The sequence below is a fragment of the Pelophylax lessonae genome (genome assembly GCF_965119305.1).
Source record: "Pelophylax lessonae genome assembly, chromosome: 6".
NCBI lineage: Eukaryota > Metazoa > Chordata > Amphibia > Anura > Ranidae > Pelophylax > Pelophylax lessonae.
Genome location: NC_138773.1, coordinates 22764026 through 22789355, shown reverse-complemented (window position 1 = coordinate 22789355; position 25330 = coordinate 22764026). Strand labels below are relative to the sequence as shown.

Sequence of the window (25330 nt, the reverse complement as noted above, 5' to 3'; positions counted from 1 at the left end):
GGTTGGGTCTCTCATAACAGCAGTCAGGCTGGAACGTGTAATTGGAAAGCCTGTATGTGTGACACAATAAAATTAGATTTTTGGTTACAATACTACTTGATACTTTTGTTATTTCACAAGTCTTCCAAGCTATTCATTTCATTTGGTCCTCTATTCAAAGGCTGGGCCCATCTTTTGGTAAAAAAATAATAATAATAATAAATGCAGCCATATTCATTTTAAAAACGAATGTGCTCCTAATATTTTTTACATTGGAGACTGAAAAGTATTGCAACGGCAATCAGTGGACCACAACAGGTTCTCCACCCCAAGGTACATAGCTTTAGTTACAGGGCTACAGGAAGTGTCAATGGACCAAGAGGTCAGTGATGTCACTTCCCTTGTGTTCCATTGGGAACTATGAGTCCCTAAATGCTGGTATAACACGAAACAAGGGTCAGAAAGATAGGGTTAGTCTTTAAAGAGACCCTGTCAGGTATGAATAAAAATGCCAGAACCCTACAAAAGAAGAGTATAAACATGTCCTCCTCTCTAGCAGTACCTGTCTCCTCTTATCATCTCTCCTTTTTGGCGTTGCAGATTCCATTAGTCAGTTTGCCTGTTAACACTTATGAAAATGTCGGATGCCCAAGTCCCCTGCAGCATGCCAATGTTCTGTTTTCTGACTCCTACCTCCCACAGCACTCAGTCTTGATTTAGGGCAGTGGTCTCCGAGCTGCAGCCTGGGGGCCAGATGATGAGCAAGCCTTTTGCTTGCTTTTATCCAGCCCTTGGGGCACTATTTCATCCACTGATACCAACAATGGGGAACAATTCCTCCAAAAGACACCAAAGATGGAGCACAATTCCTCCCAATGACACCAACGATGGGGTACAATTCCTCCCAATGACACCACAGATGGGGCACAATTCCTTCCAATGACACCAATGATGGGGTACAATTCCTCCCAATGACACCGCAGATGGGGCACAATTCCTCCTAATGACACCAAAGATGGGGCACAATTCCTCCCAATGGCACCAACAATAGGGCACAATTACTCCCAATGAAACCACCGATGGGGAACAATTCCTCCCAAGGACACCACCGACGAGGCACAATTACTCCCACTGAAACAAACAATTGGGCATTATTTTTTTCCACTGAAGTCGGGACCTTTCCTACTCCCAATAGCCACAGTCCGGACCCCCTAAAGTCTGAAGGACAGTCAAGTGGCCCTTTGCTAAGAAAGTTTGGAGACCCCCTGTTTAGGGAGAAGATGAAGAAATTAGGGCACAGAGTGGGGGACGTAGGCATCTAGCCCTTCCAGATATGTCAAATGCTGAAGAGGTTTATGGTGACTGCAGTGCTAGAATGGAGGGAAATTTGATAAAATGAAACACTGATGAGGCAAGTACAATACCTCTTCTATTAAAGGGAATGTGGGGGAGATAGGAGGAGACACAGAACAAAAGAGAGGCAAGTATAATGCTTCTTCTATTACAGGGAACAGAGAGGAGGTAGGAGACAGGGGACACCGGAGAGGTAAGTATAATACCTCTTCTATTACAGGGAACAGAGAAAAGATAGGAGACAGGGGACACCGGAGAGGTAAGTAGAATACCTCTTCTTATACAGGGAACAGAGAAGAGGTAGGAGACAGGGGACAGCGGAGAGGTAAGTATAATACATCTTCTTTTACAGGAAACAAAGAAAAGATAGGAGACAGGGGACACCGGAGAGGTAAGTAGAATACCTCTTCTTATACAGGGAACAGAGAAGAGGTAGGAGACAGGGGACAGCGGAGAGGTAAGTATAATACATCTTCTATTACAGGGAATGTAAGGGAGGAAAAAGACACCAAAAACAGGAGAGGAGAAGTGTAATACCTTTTCTATTGAAGGGAACAGAAGACATGGGACAACACAGAGGCAAATATAGTGACTCCTCTATTACAGGGAATGGAGAAGAGGCAGGACACTGGAAAGGAAATTATATTAACTCTTCTATTACAGGGAACAAAGGGGAGGTAGGAGACACAGGACACTGGAGAGGAAAGTATAATGACTCCACTTTTACAGGAATCTCAGGGTAGGTAGGAGACACAGGACACTGGAGAGGAAAGTATAATTACTCTTCAATTACCGGGAACAAAGGGGAGGTAGGAGACACAGGACACTGGAAAGGAAAGTATAATGACTCATCTATTACCGGGAACAAAGGGGAGGTAGGAGACACAGGACACTGGAAAGGAAAGTATAATGACTCATCTATTACAGGTAACGAAGGGGAGGTAGGAGACACAGGACACTGGAGAGGAAAGTATAACAACTCTTCTATTACAGGGAACTTAGGGGAAGTAGGAGACACAGGACACTGGAGAGGAAAGTATAATGACTCCTCTATTACAGGGAACAAAGGGGATGTAGGAGACACAGGACACTGGAGAGGAAAGTATAATAACTCTTCTATTACAGGGAACTCAGGGTAGGTAGGAGACACAGGACACTGGAGAGGAAAGTATAACAACTCTTCTATTACAGGGATCTCAGGGTAGGTAGGAGACACAGGACACTGGAGAGGAAAGTATAACAACTCTTCTATTACAGGGATCTCAGGGTAGGTAGGAGACACAGGACACTGGAGAGGAAAGTATAATAACTCTTCTATTACAGGGAACTCAGGGGAGGTAGGAAACACAGGACACTGGAGAGGAAAGTATAATGACTCTTCTATTACAGGGAACGAAGGGGAGGTAGGAGACACAGGACACTGGAGAGAAAAGTATAATAACTCTTCTATTACCGGGAACTCAGGGGAGGTAGGAGACACAGGACACTGGAGAGGAAAGTATAATAACTCTTCTATTACAGGGAATGAAGGGGAGGTAGGAGACACAGGGCACTGGAGAGGAAAGTGTAATACTTCTTATATTACAGGGAACTCAGGGGAGGTAGGAGACACAGGACACTGGAGAGGAAAGTATAATGACTCTTCTATTACAGGGAACTTAGGGGAGGTAGGAGACACAGGACACTGGAGAGGAAAGTGTAATACTTCTTATATTACAGGGAACTTAGGAGGTAGGGGACACAGGATACTGGAGAGGAAAGTATAATGACTCTTCTATTACCGGGAACTCGGGGGAGGTAGGAGACACAGGACACTGGAGAGAAAGGAAAATGACTCTTTTATTAAAGGGGAATGAAGGGGGGGGGGTAGGAGACACAGGACACTGGAGAGGGGAGTATAATGCCTTTTGTAATACAGGCAACACATGGGAGGTAGGAGACACAGGACACTGGAGAGGAAAGTATAATAACTCTTCTATTACAGGGAACGAAGGGGAGGTAGGAGACACAGAACACCAGAGAGGGGATTATAATGCCTCTTCTATCATAGAGCATGCATTTTGATTTTTTTAGTGACTGGCCAGGGTATTTTTATATTCCCATACTGGATTTATATGCTTTAGATGCTGCCCATTCACACTTGGTTCACTATATTGAAGAAATACTTGTGTGTAAAGCCCCGTACACACGTACCGATCGTCGGCATACAAACGTTCATCTTTTCTCCCCGGGATGTCGGTGTCTGTTGAAAAGTGCAAAGACTGCCCAAGAATTTTGTCCGCCGACTACAGCCGACTGCAGAAGTGATGTCATGTAATGGTTAACTTTCCCTGTGTTTTTTCTTTTCTGAGCATGCCCAGTCTTGCAAATCTGCGGTCTGTCGGCAGAATTCTGTACTGACTGGCAAACAATCGTCCGTTCTGGTGTCGGCATACAAAAATTTTCATGTTTGCAAGAAAGACTCTTGTCCGCAGAATGTGCGCAGACAGCTGTCGGAGGCACCATACTAACAAGCGTACAATCGGCAGATCTTTCGTCCGCCGACGTTTGTATGACGACGATCGGTACGTGTGTACGGGGCTTAAAGTGCAGCCAAACTTACATTAAATATAAAACACATATCACAAAGCACATTGCACTCTCCGCCTTGAATCCAACCGATTGTGATGTGTTGAAACCTTGGTCAGGATCAGGAGTAAACTGGGTTTAGTCTAAACTCAATGACACTGATCTAATATTGTCATGTGGCCATAGTCGGTCAATGGTCATGAACATCCCTGCCCCTTTGTATACATGCAGCTGCGGGGAGTACCCCTGGGTGTTGCGGATCGGGTCAGCAGGGATGCAATCACATGACAGCTTCCCAAGGGTTCTGCAGAACTGGGTTTGGACTGAACATAGCTTATCCCTAGTGAGGATACAGGTGTGATGCTTTTAATTGTAATGTGAATAGGAGTATATTAAAACATTCTATACCTTTGGGTGTACACTATAGTGGATGTGCTACATGGATCATGCTTGCACTGATGGTGTGTAGATGTAAAGATCTTGGACTCCATTATGCCAGCCTGACTTGCAATTGAGATGCTCCCTAGATCATTCAGATGTCCTTCTAAAGCAGTCGTCCCCAAACTGAGGCCCTTTGCTTGCGTTTATGCAGCCCTCGGGGCACTGTTCCTCTCACTGATACAAGACATTATTCCTCCCACACCAACTATGGGGCACTATTCTTCCTACTGATACCAATGATGGGGCACTATTCTTCCTACTGACACCAATGATGGGGCACTATTCTTCCTACTGATACCAATGATGGGGCACTATTCTTCCTACTGATGCCAATGATGGGGCACTATTCTTCCTACTGACACTAATGATGGGGCACTATTCTTCCTACTGATACCAATGAGGGGGCACTATTTTTCCTACTAACACCAATGATGGGGCACTATTCTTCCTACTGACACCAATGATGGGGCACTATTCTTCCTACTGATACCAATGATGGGGCACTATTCTTCCTACTGATGCCAATGATGGGGCACTATTCTTCCTACTGACACTAATGATGGGGCACTATTCTTCCTACTGACACCAATGATGGGGCACTATTCTTCCTACTGATACCAATGATGGGGCACTATTCTTCCTACTGATACCAATGATGGGGCACTATTCTTCCTACTGATACCAATGATGGGGCACTATTCTTCCTACTGATACCAATGAGGGGGCACTATTTTTCCTACTAACACCACTGATGGAGTACTCTTACTCCCACTACCAATGATGGGGCACTATTCTTCCTACTGATACCAATGATGGGGCACTATTCCTCCCACTGATACCAATGAGGGGGCTCTATTCTTCCTACTGATACCAATGATGGGCACTATTCTTCCTACTGATACCAATGATGGGCACTATTCTTCCTACTGATACCAATGATGGGCACTATTCTTCCTACTAACACCAATGATGGGGCACTATTCTTCCTACTGATACCAATGATGGGCACTATTCTTCCTACTAACACCAATGATGGGGCACTATTCTTCCTACTGATACCAATGATGGGGCTCTATTCTTCCTACTGATACCAATGATGGGCACTATTCTTCCTACTGATACCAATGATGGGCACTATTCTTCCTACTGATACCAATGATGGGGCTCTATTCTTCCTACTGATACCAATGATGGAGTATTCTTCCTCCCACTATCGATGATGGGGCACTATTCCTCCCACTCACACCAATAACAGGGCATTATTTTTCCTACTAACGCTGGAGTACTCTTCCCCCCACTACCAATAAATGCATTATTTAACCAGTTCCCACCTTGCCTATAGCAGATTGACGACCGGGTAGGAACTGGTTTAAATAATGCATTACAATTTAACTAAACCCATTAGATTTTAGTTGACTAAAATACAACTAAAACTAAATTAAAATTTGACCGCAAAATTACCACTGGTGAGGACTTCAAGAGTTAGCCTTGTAAAGCCAGCTTCACAATAATAGGCATGCTTTATGGTGAAAGGTTTGGTGTGCCGCAGTGCTTGCTTTTTTTTTTTTTGTGCAACTTTATTTAAACGATACATTATATATATTATAAAGCAGTGTGTTACTATTACACCGGCACGACTTCGGGGGCGACCTGTGAAGTCGCGTGCAGCGCGACGTCGGCGCGACTTGCATGGACTTCATATAATGAATGTCTATGCAAGTCGCCCCGAAATAGTACAGGACCCTTTTTCTAAGTCGGAGCGACTTGTGTCACTCCTATTAGAACCGTTCCTGTATTACACAACGGACCGCGACGGTCTGCAACTGGTCAGGCTGACCAAGTCATATTAGTGTAAATGGAGTCTTAACAGGCAGTGCACACCGATGTGGCACAATGTGAACGGTCCCTATGAGCAGCAAGGCTTTTTGCCTTCACTTTTCCAATGGAAGTGTGTTTGGACAACCCTGCCAATCGGTGTTGTGTGAATGAGCCCTAACCAAAATTTTGGGTGGGGTGGCCCCTGCATGATGAGAAATCGTTGTGTCGGACTGGGTATTATTTGTGATGTAGACACTTGGAGGAAGACGTTGTGTAAAAACATCCAATTTATTAGAAGACAACACAAGGCTTGGAATGGTTGGGACACAGGATGACCCTTTACTCTGAAGGCACTTAGGGTCATAAATGATCCACAGACAGTTCTTTCCGCAGGCGGTCATATGCCGTAGTGTCAAAAAACCGCACAGCTAGAGGATTATGGGTAAAGAAAAGAGTTAGAGGTTCACTTGGTATCAAGAAAATTAAAAAATGGATCCCAATTCCTGAGAGTTTGCTCATTGGCTGAATTCCTCCCAAAATTTCACAGCCATCCCTAGAAAGATCCTCGTATCTGGCGGAAAATGTCACACAGAACCGCTCTGCTCATCCTGAACCACGATTAAACCGCTAAGAAACCCTTTAAAAATATATAAAAATTTAGATTTCTATAAAAATTGTAACACTGTCAATTCAAAATTCCTGAGTGTGTCGTTGCAGCCATAATGCAGAAAGCGTCACCGCAATCACATAGGCCACGCCCCCCTGTTAATGTGTCTTGCGCTTGTTCTTCTTCTTCTTCTGGGGCTTGGCGGTGAGGTAGCGCAGCCGCACCACGTTCAGCAGCAGCAGGGAGAAGTTTAGGACGTATGTGGTGATGCAGATGACGCAGAAGTCCTCAAGGATGTAGAAGAGGATGTAGGCCAGGTAGAGGGAGCCGGCGATGGACACCAGCGATGTCACTAGGAGGGTGGCGACCGCGGCCACCGAGGGCACAAATCCTGAAGGAGGAATAAAAAACATTAACAGCAAGCAAGGCGACAATGTGATGTGAAGTATACAACAGGCGGCTCTCTTATGCTGAATTTGCCTACTCAGATTTCACAGCACACTGTGAGCTTCTCACAATGTGCATTAGAAGCTTAAGTAAGTTGTTTCCTGGCTGCAGGACATCCAGCATCATTTATCACTTTCCTCCCCAGCTTGACCCTTTTCATTCATTGGATTTCAATTCTATCAACCTTGGAGGCTTGATATCAGCTGTGGGTGGTCTGCATGCAAATACAGAGTGCCTAGGAATTTCCACTGCTCTACACCGACACCCACCAAGGCAGTTTGCTATTTACAGAACTCCTCCCATGAGCCCGCCCACCGCTTGCATCAGGACTGAGGTCTCTTGGGAGGAGTACTGAGGAAGGGGGGCCCTAATGTCTTTCAGGAGGTTATGTGCAGCACCCTGCGGGCAACGAACGCCATCCATACTGCAAGCACAAACAAGTCATGGTTGAATATAATGTGCTCCTACCTTACACTGACGTGACAACACATCTCTGAATTCCTATACATGAGGTGTCACGCCTTTCCTACTTCAGGAAACTAAAAAGAACTGACCTCTCATCTCTGTAGACCCCCCCCCCCTCATCACCAACCCCCCCATTCCTCCCATCCAAACCCCCCCCTCTCTCATCTGCCAAACTACATAGGACCTCTCATCTCTGTAGACCCCCCCTCATCACCAACCCCCCCATTCCTCCCGTCCAACCCCCCCCCTCATCTGCAGAACTACAAAGAACTGACCTCTCAACTCTGTAGACTCCTCCTCATCACCCCCCCCCCCATTCCTCTCATCCAAATCCCCCCCCTCATCTGCAGAACTACAAAGAACTGACCTCTCATCTCTGTAGACCCCCCCCCTCATCACCAACCCCCCCATTCCTCCCGTCCAAACCCCCCCTCATCTGCAGAACTACAAAGAACTGACCTCTCAACTCTGTAAACTCCTCCTCATCACCCCCCCCCCCCATTCCTCTCATCCAAATCCGCCCCCCTCCTCATCTTTAGAACTACAAAGAACTGGCCTCCTCCTCATCACCCCCCCCCCCCCCCCACCCATTCCTCTAGTCCAAATCCCCTTTCTCCCATCCAAACCTTCTCCTCCCCTCCTCTCATCTGTAGAACTACAAAGAACTGACCTCTCAATTCTGTAAACTGCTCCTTATTAACACCCCCCCCGTCCAAAAACCCCTCTTTTCTCCAAAACCACCCTCCTCTCATCCAAAACCCCCCCCCCCTCCTCCTCTCATCTGTAGAACTACAAAGACCTGACCTTTAATCTCCATAAACCCCTCCTCTTGTCCAAAACCACCCTCCTCTCAACCAACCCCCCCCCCCCCATTCTTACTGGTAGAACTACAAAGAAATGACCTCTTATCTTCATAAAACTCATCACCAAATCTCACCCTCCTTGTCTAAACCCCCCCTCCCCCCCATTCCTCTCATCCAAACCTCCTCCTACCCACCATTCCTCTCGTCATTCAAACCTTCTCCCCCCCCCCCCCCCCCAAACCTTATCTGTAGAACTACAAAGAACTGACCTCTTATCTCCATAAAACTCATCACCAACAACCCACCACCACCATTCCTCTTCTCCAACCCCCCCCCCCTCTACTAAGAACTACAAAGAACTGACCTCATCTCTGTAACCCAATGCTCATCACCAAATCTCCCCCCCCCCCCACATCCAAAACCCCTCCTCCTCCTCCTCTTGTCCACACTCACTGGAGATGAAGTAGCGGCTTGGAGAAGCCAGAAAACAAACTGTAGGAGCAGGGTGGGTTCCTGTAGATGTTGATTATCCATCCTGTTTTCGGACAATCCACACGTACCCCCTCTATGGTGATATGATTGAGGTATGTGTGCTACCTATCTTTATATAAACCATAGTACTGTATGTTCTTGACACCCCCTGGAACTGAAGGAATGTCTTCCTGAAGTTATGAAACCTCAACATCAATCAACATTGTCCAGGAACAGGATGGATTGTTCTAGATGTTATTGTAGAGGACCAGGATGGGTTTCTGTAGATGTGGATTGTTCATTCTGGTCTTGGACATTTAGCATCTACACATTTCACAGTGATTGGATTAAGGTGTTGGTGCTACCCGCGTAGATAGTAATGGTAGGATAAAAGCCCGACACTCATTGAAACTGAAGAAGTGGCTTGGAGAAGCAAAAAGCATCTTCAAAATCAATCAACATTCTGCAAGAACGGGATGGTCAAGAAGACAATGGGTTAATGTACACCTTGACTGGCCGAGAAGGGGAAGGGTTCGCGTGCACCTTGACTGGCCGAGAAGGGGATGGGTCCGCGTACACCTTGACTGGACGAGAAGGGGATGGGTTCACGTACACCTTGACTGGCCGAGAAGGGGAAGGGTTCGCGTGCACCTTGACTGGCCGAGAAGGGGATGGGTCCGCGTACACCTTGACTGGACGAGAAGGGGATGGGTTCACGTACACCTTGACTGGCCGAGAAGGGGATGGGTCCGAGTACACCTTTACTGGCCGAGAAGGGGAAGGGTTCGCGTACACCTTGACTGGCCGAGAAGGGGAAGGGTTCGCGTACACCTTGACTGGCCGAGAAGGGGAAGGGTTCGCGTGCACCTTGACTGGCCGAGAAGGGGATGGGTCCGCGTACACCTTGACTGGACGAGAAGGGGATGGGTTCACGTACACCTTGACTGGCCGAGAAGGGGATGGGTTCACGTACACCTTTACTGGCCGAGAAGGGGAAGGGTTCGCGTGCACCTTGACTGGCCGAGAAGGGGATGGGTCCGCGTACACCTTGACTGGCCGAGAAGGGGATGGGTCCGCGTACACCTTGACTGGACGAGAAGGGGATGGGTTCACGTACACCTTGACTGGCCGAGAAGGGGATGGGTCCGAGTACACCTTTACTGGCCGAGAAGGGGAAGGGTTCGCGTACACCTTGACTGGCCGAGAAGGGGAAGGGTTCACGTACACCTTGACTGGCCGAGAAGGGGAAGGGTTCGCGTGCACCTTGACTGGCCGAGAAGGGGATGGGTCCGCGTACACCTTGACTGGACGAGAAGGGGATGGGTTCACGTACACCTTGACTGGCCGAGAAGGGGATGGGTCCGAGTACACCTTTACTGGCCGAGAAGGGGAAGGGTTCGCGTACACCTTGACTGGCCGAGAAGGGGAAGGGTTCGCGTGCACCTTGACTGGCCGAGAAGGGGATGGGTCCGCGTACACCTTGACTGGACGAGAAGGGGATGGGTTCACGTACACCTTGACTGGCCGAGAAGGGGATGGGTCCGAGTACACCTTTACTGGCCGAGAAGGGGAAGGGTTCGCGTGCACCTTGACTGGCCGAGAAGGGGATGGGTCCGCGTACACCTTGACTGGCCGAGAAGGGGATGGGTCCGCGTACACCTTGACTGGACGAGAAGGGGATGGGTTCACGTACACCTTGACTGGACGAGAAGGGGATGGGTTCACGTACACCTTGACTGGCCGAGAAGGGGATGGGTCCGCGTACACCTTGACTGGACGAGAAGGGGATGGGTTCACGTACACCTTGACTGGCCGAGAAGGGGATGGGTCCGAGTACACCTTTACTGGCCGAGAAGGGGAAGGGTTCGCGTGCACCTTGACTGGCCGAGAAGGGGATGGGTCCGCGTACACCTTGACTGGCCGAGAAGGGGATGGGTCCGCGTACACCTTGACTGGACGAGAAGGGGATGGGTTCACGTACACCTTGACTGGACGAGAAGGGGATGGGTCCGCGTACACCTTGACTGGACGAGAAGGGGATGGGTTCACGTACACCTTGACTGGCCGAGAAGGGGATGGGTCCGAGTACACCTTTACTGGCAGAGAAGGGGATGGGTTCGCATACACCTTGACTGGACGAGAAGGGGATGGGTCTGCGTACACCTTGACTGGCCGAGAAGGGCATGGGTTCACGTACACCTTTACTGGACGAGAAGGGGATGGGTCCGCGTACACCTTGACTGGCCGAGAAGGGGATGGGTCAGAGTACACCTTGACTGGCCGAGAAGGGGATGGGTTCACGTACACCTTGACTGGACGAGAAGGGGATGGGTCCGCGTACACCTTGACTGGCCGAGAAGGGGATGGGTTCACGTACACCTTGACTGGACGAGAAGGGGATGGGTCCGCGTACACCTTGACTGGCCGAGAAGGGGATGGGTTCACGTACACCTTGACTGGACGAGAAGGGGATGGGTTCACGTACACCTTGACTGGCCGAGAAGGGGATGGGTTCACGTACACCTTGACTGGACGAGAAGGGGATGGGTTCACGTACACCTTGACTGGACGAGAAGGGGATGGGTTCACGTACACCTTGACTGGACGAGAAGGGGATGGGTTCACGTACACCTTGACTGGACGAGAAGGGGATGGGTCCGAGTACACCTTTACTGGCAGAGAAGGGGATGGGTTCGCATACACCTTGACTGGACGAGAAGGGGACGGGTCCGCGTACACCTTGACTGGCCGAGAAGGGCATGGGTTCACGTACACCTTGACTGGACGAGAAGGGGATGGGTCCGCGTACACCTTGACTGGACGAGAAGGGGATGGGTTCACGTACACCTTGACTGGCCGAGAAGGGGATGGGTCCGAGTACACCTTTACTGGCAGAGAAGGGGATGGGTTCGCATACACCTTGACTGGCCGAGAAGGGCATGGGTTCACGTACACCTTTACTGGACGAGAAGGGGATGGGTCCGCGTACACCTTGACTGGCCGAGAAGGGGATGGGTCAGAGTACACCTTGACTGGCCGAGAAGGGGATGGGTTCACGTACACCTTGACTGGACGAGAAGGGGATGGGTCCGCGTACACCTTGACTGGCCGAGAAGGGGATGGGTTCACGTACACCTTGACTGGACGAGAAGGGGATGGGTCCGCGTACACCTTGACTGGCCGAGAAGGGGATGGGTTCACGTACACCTTGACTGGACGAGAAGGGGATGGGTTCACGTACACCTTGACTGGCCGAGAAGGGGATGGGTTCACGTACACCTTGACTGGACGAGAAGGGGATGGGTTCACGTACACCTTGACTGGACGAGAAGGGGATGGGTTCACGTACACCTTGACTGGACGAGAAGGGGATGGGTTCACGTACACCTTGACTGGACGAGAAGGGGATGGGTACGAGTACACCTTTACTGGACGAGAAGGGGACGGGTCCGCGTACACCTTGACTGGACGAGAAGGGGACGGGTCCGCGTACACCTTGACTGGACGAGAAGGGGATGGGTCGCGTACGCCTTGACTGGACGAGAAGGGGGATGGGTTGGTGTACATGTTGACTGCATGAGAAGTGGATGGATTCTTGTATATGTTGATTGGCCCAGAACATGATGGGTTCTTGTAGATGTTTGTTGTCCCTCCTGTTCTTAGACAATCAACATCTACACATTCCATGGAGAATGGATGAGGGTGTTGGTGCTACCTGTGTAGATACAAATGTTGGGGTATCTTCCTGACACTCATTAGAACTGAAGAAGTATCTGGGATAAACTACAAAAACATCTTCAACATTACAATTAGGTCCAGTTGAATGTGACTACTACTAGGAGATGGACAGGATTATCAACTGTCCCTGACTGTTGGCCAATTGTTCGTCTTCTCTTAATGTAACTCTAGATAGACAACTGAACAGATTGTATTTGAATGGTTGAATAGTGAGGGTTGCATTTGTGTCGGGAATCTCAAAAAAACTGAAGTTTGCCCATCCAGAATGTGGTGGTCTAGGAGGATTATCTGATATCTGAACCTCAGCTATTGCTCCCGAGTTATATGGTACAACACCCTATTGGCTGGACTTCATATAAAACATTTTACAGTGCAATTTCCTGCCCAATGTCATCTACAGCTCAGGAGGGGGAAGACGCTTGGACAGAGGTTGGGGGGGAAGACGCTTGGGCAGAGGTTGGGGGAAGAAGCTTGGGCAGAGGTTGGGGGGGGAAGACGCTTGGGCAGAGGTTGGGGGGGGAAGGCGCTTGGGCAGAGGTTGGGGGAAGAAGCTTGGGCAGAGGTTGGGGGGGGGGGGAAGACGCTTGGGCAGAGAAGGCGCTTGGGCAGAGGTTGGGGGAAGAAGCTTGGGCAGAGGTTGGGGGGGGGGGAAGACGCTTGGGCAGAGGTTGGGGGGGGGGGGGGGGAAGACGCTTGGGCAGAGGTTGGGGGGGGGGGGGAAGAAGCTTGGGCAGAGGTTGGGGGGGGAGACGCTTGGGCAGAGGTTGGGGGGGGGGGGGGGGAGACCCTTGGACGGAGGTCGGGGGAAGACGCTTGGACGGAGGTCGGGGGAAGACGCTTGGACGGAGGTCGGGGGAAGACGCTTGGACGGAGGTCGGGGGAAGACGCTTGGACGGAGGTCGGGGGAAGACGCTTGGACGGAGGTCGGGGGAAGACGCTTGGACAGAGGTCGGGGGAAGACGCTTGGACAGAGGTCGGGGGAAGACGCTTGGACAGAGGTCGGGGGAAGACGCTTGGACAGAGGTCGGGGGAAGACGCTTGGACAGAGGTCAGGGAAGACGCTTGGACAGAGGTCGGGGAAGACGCTTGGACAGAGGTCGGGGGAAGACGCTTGGACAGAGGTCGGGGGAAGACGCTTGGACAGAGGTCGGGGGAAGACGCTTGGACAGAGGTCGGGGAAGACGCTTGGACAGAGGTCGGGGAAGACGCTTGGACAGAGGTCGGGGAAGACGCTTGGACAGAGGTCGGGGAAGACGCTTGGACAGAGGTCGGGGAAGACGCTTGGACGGAGGTCAGGGAAGACGCTTGGACAGAGGTCGGGGGAAGACGCTTGGACAGAGGTCGGGGGAAGACGCTTGGACAGAGGTCGGGGGAAGACGCTTGGACAGAGGTCGGGGAAGACGCTTGGACAGAGGTCGGGGGAAGACGCTTGGACAGAGGTCGGGGGAAGACGCTTGGACAGAGGTCGGGGGAAGACGCTTGGACAGAGGTCGGGGGAAGACGCTTGGACAGAGGTCGGGGGAAGACGCTTGGACTGAGGTCGGGGAAGACGCTTGGACAGAGGTCGGGGGAAGACGCTTGGACAGAGGTCGGGGGAAGACGCTTGGACAGAGGTCGGGGGAAGACGCTTGGACTGAGGTCGGGGGAAGACGCTTGGACAGAGGTCGGGGGAAGACGCTTGGACTGAGGTCGGGGGAAGACGCTTGGACGGAGGTCGGGGAAGACGCTTGGACGGAGGTCGGGGAAGACGCTTGGACGGAGGTCAGGTCAGGTTAGGATTTGAAGTGTCTAGGAAGCCTGTAGTAGGAAATATGGAATACTGATAGGGTGGCTGTGTCCCCCCAATACTCACCGAGCGCTATCTGCAGGGTGTAGAAGAGGATCCCGAACACGCTATTGGGCTGGTTGAGGAGACTCTTTGCTCCCAAAATGCCTTCAACCAATCCGAAGCCACGCCCCCATCTGGAAGAGACGGTAAGAGGATTGAATGTAAATCAGACAGTAATGGTACAAAGTCATACATTGTTACACATTCCACACTACACATTGGTGGGGGGGAGGGGTCTTCACTGGTAAGAGTGGTGGGATGTGGAACTTCCTTCCACAATCGGTGCTTTCAGAGGAAAGGGTCACTCATTTCCTTTAGATAGGAATCTTACTGATCCCAACACACCAATCAATGGGAGTACAGTGCTCAGATTTCCATACATACACTGACCTGGAGATGATCCCCATGTAGGGCGCAGTGATCCCTATGCAATGCCCTGGAGATGATCCCCATGTAGGGCGCACTGATCCCTATGCACTGACCTGGAGGTGATCCCTATGTAGGGCGCAGTGATCCCTATACACTGACCTGGAGGTGATCCCTATGTAGGGCGCAGTGATCCCTATGCAATGCCCTGGAGATGATCCCTATGTAGGGCGCACTGATCCCTATGCACTGACCTGGAGGTGATCCCCATGTAGGGCGCAGTGATCCCTATGTAATGCCCTGGAGATGATCCCTATGTAGGGCGCAGTGATCCCTATACACTGACCTGGAGGTGATCCCTATGTAGGGCGCAGTGATCCCTATGTAATGCCCTGGAGATGATCCCTATGTAGGGCGCAGTGATCCCTATGTAATGCCCTGGAGATGATCCCTATGTAGGGCGCAGTGATCCCTATACACTGACCTGGAGGTGATCCCTATGTAGGGCGCAGTGATCCCTATGTAATGCCCTGGAGATGATCCCTATGTAGGGCGCAGTGATCCCTATACACTGACCAGGAGGTGATCCCTATGTAGGGCGCAGTGATCCCTATACACTGACCTGGGGATGATCCCCATGTAGGGCGCACTGATCCCTATGCAATGCCCTGGAGATGATCCCTATGTAGGGCGCACTGATCCCTATGCACTGACCTGGAGGTGATCCCCATGTAGGGCGCAGTGATCCCTATGTAATGCCCTGGAGATGATCCCTATGTAGGATGTAGGGCACAGTGATCCCTATACACTGACCTGGAGGTGATCCCTATGTAATGCCCTGGAGATGATCCCTATGTAGGGCGCAGTGATCCCTATGCACTGACCTGGAGGTGATCCCCATGTAGGGCGCAGTGATCCCTATGTAATGCCCTGGAGATGATCCCTATGTAGGGCACAGTGATCCCTATACACTGACCTGGAGGTGATCCCTATGTAATGCCCTGGAGATGATCCCTATGTAGGGCGCAGTGATCCCTATACACTGACCTGGAGGTGATCCCTATGTAGGGCGCAGTGATCCCTATGTAATGCCCTGGAGATGATCCCTATGTAGGGCACAGTGATCCCTATACACTGACCTGGAGGTGATCCCTATGTAATGCCCTGGAGATGATCCCTATGTAGGGCGCAGTGATCCCTATACACTGACCTGGAGGTGATCCCTATGTAGGGCGCAGTGATCCCTATACACTGACCTGGAGATGATCCCCATGTAGGGCGCAGTGATCCCTATGTAATGCCCTGGAGATGATCCCTATACACTGACCTGGAGGTGATCCCTATGTGGGGCGCAGTGATCCCTATGTAATGCCCTGGAGATGATCCCTATGTAGGGCGCACTGATCCCTATACACCGACATGGAGATGATCCCTATGCAGGGTGCAGTGATCCCTATACACTGACCTGAAGATGATCCCTATGTAGGGCGCACTGATCCCTATGCACTGACCTGGAGATGATCCCTATGCACTGCCCTGGAGATGATCCCTATGCAGGGTGCAGTGATCCCTATGCACTGACCTGGCGATGATCCCTATGCAGGGCGCAGTGATCCCTATGCACTGACCTGGAGGTGATCCCTATGTAGGGCACACTGATCCCTATGCACTGACCTGGAGATGTTCCTTATGTAGGGCACACTGATCATCCTGCACCGACATGGAGATGATCCCTATGTAGGGCGCAGTGATCCCCATGCATTGACCTGGAGATGATCCCTATGTAGGGCGCACTGATCCCTATGCACTGACCTGGAGATGATCCCTATGTAGGGCGCACTGATCCCTATACACTGCCCTGGAGATGTTCCTTATGTAGGGCACACTGATCCCTATACACTGACCTGGAGGTGATCCCTATACAGGGCACAGTAATGTAGGGCACACTGATCCTAATGCACTGATCCTGAGGTGATCCCTATGCATGGTACACTAATCCCTATGCACTGACCTGGATGTGATCCCTATGTAGGGCGCAATGATCCCTAAGCAGTGACCTAAAGATGATCCCTATGCAGGGCGCAGTGATCCCTATGCACTGACCTGGAGGTGATCCCTATGTAGGGCGCAGTGATCCCTATGCACTGACCTGGAGGTGATCCCTATGTAAGGCACACTGATCCCTATGCACTGACCTGGAGGTGATCCCTATGTAGGGCGCAGTGATCCCTATGCACTAACCTGGAGGTGATCCCTATGCACTGACTTGGAGGTGATCCCTATGTAGGGCGCAGTGATCCCTATGCACTGCCATGGAGATGATCCCTATGTAGGGCGCACTGATCCCTATGCACTGACCTGGAGATGATCCCTATGTAGAGCGCACTGATCCCTATGCACTGACCTGGAGGCGATCCCTATGACTGATCCCTATGCACTGAAATGGAGATGATCCCTATGTAGGGCACACTGATCCCTATGCACTGACCTGGAGATGATCCCTATGTAAGGCCCACTGACCCCTATGCACTGACCTGGAGGTGATCCCTATGTAGGGCGCAGTGATCCCTATGCACTGACATGGAGGTGATCCCTATGTAGGGCCCACTGATCCCTATGCACTGACCTGGAGATGATCCCTATGTAGGGCCCATTGATCCCTATGCACTGAACTGGAAGTGATCCCTATGTAGGGTCCACTGATCCCTATGCACTGACCTAGGGATGATCCCTATGCACTGACATGGAAGTGATCCCTATGTAGGGCACAGTGATCCATATGCACTGACCTGGAGATGATCCTTATGGAGGGCGCAGTGATCCCTATGCACTGCCCTGGAGGTGATCCCTATGTAGGGCGCAGTGATCCCTATGCACTGACCTGGAGATGATCCCTATGTAAAGCCCACTGATCCCTATGCACTGACCTGGAGGTGATCCCTATGCATGGTACACTAATCCCTATACACTGACCTGGATGTGATCCCTATGTAGGGCACACTGATCCCTATACACTGACCTGGAGGTGATCCCCATGTAGGGCGCACTGATCCCTATACACCGACATGGAGATGATCCCTATGCAGGGTGCAGTGATCCCTATACACTGACCTGAAGATGATCCCTATGTAGGGCGCACTGATCCCTATGCACTGACCTAGGGATGATCCCTATGGAGGGCGCACTGATCCCTATGCACTGCCCTGGAGGTGATCCCTATGTAGGGCGCAGTGATCCCTATGCACTGACCTGGAGATGATCCCTATGTAAAGCCCACTGATCCCTATGCACTGACCTGGAGGTGATCCCTATTTAGGACACACTGATCCCTATGCACTGACCTGGAGGTGATCCCTATGCATGGTACACTAATCCCTATACACTGACCTGGATGTGATCCCTATGTAGGGCACACTGATCCCTATACACTGACCTGGATGTGATCCCTATGTAGGGCACACTGATCCCTATACACTGACCTGGATGTGATCCCTATGTAGGGCACACTGATCCCTATGCACTGACCTGGAGGTGATCCCTATGGAGGGCACACTGATCCCTATGAAAGGCACAGTGATTCCTATGCACTGACCTGGATGTGATCCCTATGCACGGAAGAGGAGGTGATCCCTATGTAGGGCGCACTGATCCCTATACACTGCCCTGGATGTGATCCCTATGTAATGCCCTGGAGGTGATCCCTATGTAGGGCGCAGTGATCCCTATGTAATGCCCTGGAGGTGATCCCTATGTAGGGCGCAGTGATCCCTATGCACGGAATAGGATGTGATCCCTATGTAGGGCGCAGTGATCCCTATGCACTGACCTGGAGATGATCCCTATGTAGGGCCCATTGATCCCTATGCACTGAACTGGAAGTGATCCCTATGTAGGGTCCACTGATCCCTATGCACTGACCTAGGGATGATCCCTATGCACTGACATGGAAGTGATCCCTATTTAGGACACACTGATCCCTATGCACTGACCTGGAGGTGATCCCTATGCATGGTACACTAATCCCTATACACTGACCTGGATGTGATCCCTATGTAGGGCACACTGATCCCTATACACTGACCTGGATGTGATCCCTATGTAGGGCACACTGATCCCTATGCACTGACCTGGAGATGTTCCTTATGTAGGGCACACTGATCATCCTGCACCGACATGGAGATGATCCCTATGTAGGGCGCAGTGATCCCCATGCATTGACCTGGAGATGATCCCTATGTAGGGCGCACTGATCCCTATGCACTGACCTGGAGATGATCCCTATGTAGGGCGCACTGATCCCTATACACTGCCCTGGAGATGTTCCTTATGTAGGGCACACTGATCCCTATACACTGACCTGGAGGTGATCCCTATACAGGGCACAGTAATGTAGGGCACACTGATCCTAATGCACTGATCCTGAGGTGATCCCTATGCATGGTACACTAATCCCTATGCACTGACCTGGATGTGATCCCTATGTAGGGCGCAATGATCCCTAAGCAGTGACCTAAAGATGATCCCTATGCAGGGCGCAGTGATCCCTATGCACTGACCTGGAGGTGATCCCTATGTAGGGAGCAGTGATCCCTATGCACTGACCTGGAGGTGATCCCTATGTAAGGCACACTGATCCCTATGCACTGACCTGGAGGTGATCCCTATGTAGGGCGCAGTGATCCCTATGCACTAACCTGGAGGTGATCCCTATGCACTGACCTGGAGGTGATCCCTATGTAGGGCGCAGTGATCCCTATGCACTGCCATGGAGATGATCCCTATGTAGGGCGCACTGATCCCTATGCACTGACCTGGAGATGATCCCTATGTAGAGCGCACTGATCCCTATGCACTGACCTGGAGGCGATCCCTATGACTGATCCCTATGCACTGAAATGGAGATGATCCCTATGTAGGGCACACTGATCCCTATGCACTGACCTGGAGATGATCCCTATGTAAGGCCCACTGACCCCTATGCACTGACCTGGAGGTGATCCCTATGTAGGGCGCAGTGATCCCTATGCACTGACCTGGAGGTGATCCCTATGTAGGGCCCACTGATCCCTATGCACTGACCTGGAGATGATCCCTATGTAGGGCCCATTGATCCCTATGCACTGAACTGGAAGTGATCCCTATGTAGGGTCCACTGATCCCTATGCACTGACCTAGGGATGATCCCTATGCACTGACATGGAAGTGATCCCTATGTAGGGCACAGTGATCCATATGCACTGACCTGGAGATGATCCTTATGGAGGGCGCACTGATCCCTATGCACTGCCCTGGAGGTGATCCCTATGTAGGGCGCAGTGATCCCTATGCACTGACCTGGAGATGATCCCTATGTAAAGCCCACTGATCCCTATGCACTGACCTGGAGGTGATCCCTATGCATGGTACACTAATCCCTATACACTGACCTGGATGTGATCCCTATGTAGGGCACACTGATCCCTATACACTGACCTGGAGGTGATCCCCATGTAGGGCGCACTGATCCCTATACACCGACATGGAGATGATCCCTATGCAGGGTGCAGTGATCCCTATACACTGACCTGAAGATGATCCCTATGTAGGGCGCACTGATCCCTATGCACTGACCTAGGGATGATCCCTATGGAGGGCGCACTGATCCCTATGCACTGCCCTGGAGGTGATCCCTATGTAGGGCGCAGTGATCCCTATGCACTGACCTGGAGATGATCCCTATGTAAAGCCCACTGATCCCTATGCACTGACCTGGAGGTGATCCCTATTTAGGACACACTGATCCCTATGCACTGACCTGGAGGTGATCCCTATGCATGGTACACTAATCCCTATACACTGACCTGGATGTGATCCCTATGTAGGGCACACTGATCCCTATACACTGACCTGGATGTGATCCCTATGTAGGGCACACTGATCCCTATACACTGACCTGGATGTGATCCCTATGTAGGGCACACTGATCCCTATACACTGACCTGGATGTGATCCCTATGTAGGGCACACTGATCCCTATGCACTGACCTGGAGGTGATCCCTATGGAGGGCACACTGATCCCTATGAAAGGCACAGTGATCCCTATGCACTGACCTGGAGATGATCCCTATGTAAGGCCCACTGACCCCTATGCACTGACCTGGAGGTGATCCCTATGTAGGGCGCAGTGATCCCTATGCACTGACCTGGAGGTGATCCCTATGTAGGGCCCACTGATCCCTATGCACTGACCTGGAGATGATCCCTATGTAGGGCCCATTGATCCCTATGCACTGAACTGGAAGTGATCCCTATGTAGGGTCCACTGATCCCTATGCACTGACCTAGGGATGATCCCTATGCACTGACATGGAAGTGATCCCTATGTAGGGCACAGTGATCCATATGCACTGACCTGGAGATGATCCTTATGGAGGGCGCACTGATCCCTATGCACTGCCCTGGAGGTGATCCCTATGTAGGGCGCAGTGATCCCTATGCACTGACCTGGAGATGATCCCTATGTAAAGCCCACTGATCCCTATGCACTGACCTGGAGGTGATCCCTATGCATGGTACACTAATCCCTATACACTGACCTGGATGTGATCCCTATGTAGGGCACACTGATCCCTATACACTGACCTGGAGGTGATCCCCATGTAGGGCGCACTGATCCCTATACACCGACATGGAGATGATCCCTATGCAGGGTGCAGTGATCCCTATACACTGACCTGAAGATGATCCCTATGTAGGGCGCACTGATCCCTATGCACTGACCTAGGGATGATCCCTATGGAGGGCGCACTGATCCCTATGCACTGCCCTGGAGGTGATCCCTATGTAGGGCGCAGTGATCCCTATGCACTGACCTGGAGATGATCCCTATGTAAAGCCCACTGATCCCTATGCACTGACCTGGAGGTGATCCCTATTTAGGACACACTGATCCCTATGCACTGACCTGGAGGTGATCCCTATGCATGGTACACTAATCCCTATACACTGACCTGGATGTGATCCCTATGTAGGGCACACTGATCCCTATACACTGACCTGGATGTGATCCCTATGTAGGGCACACTGATCCCTATACACTGACCTGGATGTGATCCCTATGTAGGGCACACTGATCCCTATACACTGACCTGGATGTGATCCCTATGTAGGGCACACTGATCCCTATGCACTGACCTGGAGGTGATCCCTATGGAGGGCACACTGATCCCTATGAAAGGCACAGTGATTCCTATGCACTGACCTGGATGTGATCCCTATGCACGGAAGAGGAGGTGATCCCTATGTAGGGCGCACTGATCCCTATACACTGCCCTGGATGTGATCCCTATGTAATGCCCTGGAGGTGATCCCTATGTAGGGCGCAGTGATCCCTATGCACGGAATAGGATGTGATCCCTATGTAGGGCGCAGTGATCCCTATGCACTGACCTGGAGATGATCCCTATGTAGGGCCCATTGATCCCTATGCACTGAACTGGAAGTGATCCCTATGTAGGGTCCACTGATCCCTATGCACTGACCTAGGGATGATCCCTATGCACTGACATGGAAGTGATCCCTATGGAGGGCGCACTGATCCGTATGCACTGCCCTGGAGGTGATCCCTATTTAGGACACACTGATCCCTATGCACTGACCTGGAGGTGATCCCTATGCATGGTACACTAATCCCTATACACTGACCTGGATGTGATCCCTATGTAGGGCACACTGATCCCTATACACTGACCTGGATGTGATCCCTATGTACGGACCAGGAGGTGATCCCTATGTAGGGCGCACTGATCCCTATACACTGCCCTGGATGTGATCCCTATGTAATGCCCTGGAGGTGATCCCTATGTAGGGCGCACTGATCCCTATACACTGCCCTGGATGTGATCCCTATGTAATGCCCTGGAGGTGATCCCTATGTAGGGCGCAGTGATCCCTATGCACTGACCTGGAAGTGAAGACCTTGGAGCAGCTGATGTCGGGGTTGATGTCGCACAGGGCGGAGTATTCCGGGTCTCTCTCCCGGGAAGTCTCTACATGATAGGCGTACACCGAGAGACCGATCCCCGCCACACACAGCGCGACCCTCACCGCCCGCTCCATCCTTCTCCGAGCACCGCTGACGTGTCCCGCCTGCCCGGCTCCGCCCACCTACTTCACTACTGGAGGAGGAGGAGGAAGAGGCGGGGACAGGGGAGGGCTGCACACACCGGCTGCATCACCCACAGGGGGCGGGGCCGGTCATAAACTACTACAGTGTATCAATTGTAGGGGGCGGAGCATGCGCTTTAGCCTGTATAATGTACTTCACTCAGGGGGCGGAGCTGATAGTAAGGCACTTTGTATCTCTTATGGGGGCGGAGCATAGACTGCAGCCAACACAATGTGTCACTCTGAGATTGGAGGCGATACAATGTATCAGAGCTGAGATTACAGGAGTGCAATGATTGGCTCACAGAGGAGGGGGGAAGGGCTGCCCATACACAGCACAGTGTACTATTATTGTCTATGGAATTGTGATCAGAGGATGGAGAGGAGGGGGGAAGGGCTGCCCATACACTCATCTATCTCCTCCAACCACAGCTTTCCATCCACACTAACAATAATATTCTTCTCATATTATCAATCATTTTCCTTATAATGGATCAATGAGAGCTTTCCCCAATAATTCCCTCATCCAATCATATCATCCCATTCTGTAAGGAATTATTCCATCACACCATTACATAGAGCTGACCATACATTATACAACCCATTATTCTACAAGATATACACTCACCAGCATAGGCATGAACACAGGGTGTGCCAGGTGTGCCTGGGCACCTCCTTATTACCCTATGTAATGCAGATTACCCCTGGTTAGACCTCTGATTTTTCATTAAAGCCCCCTAATACAGCTCTTAAAAATATTGTAAAAAAAAAGCTGTAAAAATAAAATGATAAAAAAAAACAACTGAACCCACCCACTGCCCTACCGACACCGCCCGCTGCCCTACCGACACCGTCCGCTGCACTACCGACACCTTCCGCTGCCCTACCGACACCGTCCGCTGCACTACCGACACCGTCCGCTGCCCTACCGACACCGCCCGCTGCACTACCGACACAGCCCGCTGCCCTACCGACACAGCCCGCTGCCCGACCGACACCGTCCGCTGCACTACCGACAAAGCCCGCTGCCCTACCGACACCGCCCGCTGCCCTACCGACACAGCCCGCTGCACTACCGACACCGTCCGCTGCACTACCGACACCTTCCGCTGCCCTACCGACACAGCCCGCTGCCCTACCGACACAGCCCGCTGCCCTACCGACACCGTCCGCTGCCCGACCGACACCTTCCGCTGCCCTACCGACACCTTCCGCTGCCCTACCGACACCTTCCGCTGCACTACCGACACCGTCCGCTGCCCTACCGACACAGCCCGCTGCCCGACCGACACCGTCCGCTGCACTACCGACACCGTCCGCTGCCCTACCGACACAGCCCGCTGCACTACCGACACCGTCCGCTGCCCTACCGACACAGCCCGCTGCACTACCGACACCGTCCGCTGCCCTACCGACACAGCCCGCTGCCCTACCGACACAGCCCGCTGCCCGACCGACACCGTCCGCTGCACTACCGACAAAGCCCGCTGCACTACCGACACCGTCCGCTGCCCTACCGACACAGCCCGCTGCCCTACCGACACCGTCCGCTGCACTACCGACAAAGCCCGCTGCACTACCGACACCGTCCGCTGCCCTACCGACACAGCCCGCTGCACTACCGACACCGCCCGCTGCCCTACCGACACAGCCCGCTGCACTACCGACACCGTCCGCTGCACTACCGACACCTTCCGCTGCCCTACCGACACCGTCCGCTGCACTACCGACACCGTCCGCTGCACTACCGACACCTTCCGCTGCCCTACCGACACCGTCCGCTGCACTACCGACACCGCCCGCTGCACTACCGACACAGCCCGCTGCCCTACCGACACCGTCCTCTGCCCTACCGACACAGCCCACTGCCCTACCGACACAGCCCACTGCTCTACCGACACCGTCCTCTGCCCTACCGACACAGCCCGCTGCACTACCGACACCGTCCGCTGCACTACCGACACCTTCCGCTGCCCTACCGACACCGTCCACTGCACTACCGACACAGCCCGCTGCACTACCGACACAGCCCGCTGCCCTACCGACACCGTCCGCTGCACTACCGACACAGCCCGCTGCACTACCGACACCGTCCGCTGCACTACCGACACAGCCCGCTGCACTACCGACACCGTCCGCTGCCCTACCGACACCGTCCGCTGCACTACCGACACAGCCCGCTGCCCTACCGACACCGTCCTCTGCCCTACCAACACCGTCCGCTGCACTACCGACACCGTCCCCTGCCCGACCGACACCGTCCCCTGCCCTACCGACACCGTCCGCTGCCCTACCGACAC

The 25330-nt window shown here is 52.1% G+C and overlaps 1 protein-coding gene across 1 annotated transcript; it reads right to left on the bottom strand.

The window, feature by feature from the left end:
* Positions 1–6815: 6815 nt before the first annotated feature.
* LOC309557785 (vitamin K epoxide reductase complex subunit 1-like protein 1) lies at positions 6816–23024 on the bottom strand. Its single transcript, XM_082260549.1, has 3 exons — positions 22828–23024; positions 14543–14652; positions 6816–7157 (listed from the first exon to the last, which is right to left on the bottom strand). Exons 1-3 carry the CDS (start codon positions 22980–22982, stop codon positions 6925–6927), a joined length of 498 nt encoding a protein of 165 aa, XP_082116675.1. The 5' UTR covers positions 22983–23024; the 3' UTR covers positions 6816–6924.
* Positions 23025–25330: the final 2306 nt, after the last annotated feature.

Coding starts and splice junctions, on each gene's coding strand:
- LOC309557785 (XM_082260549.1), bottom strand. CDS start 22,982: ATGGAGCGGGCGGTGAGGGTCGCGCTGTGTGTGGCGGGGATCGGTCTC. Junction 14,653..22,827: donor TCCAAGGTCTTCACTTCCAG/GTCAGTGCATAG, acceptor CGTCTCTTCCAG/ATGGGGGCGTGGCTTCGGAT. Junction 7,158..14,542: donor CACCCTGCAGATAGCGCTCG/GTGAGTATTGGG, acceptor TTCCTCCTTCAG/GATTTGTGCCCTCGGTGGCC.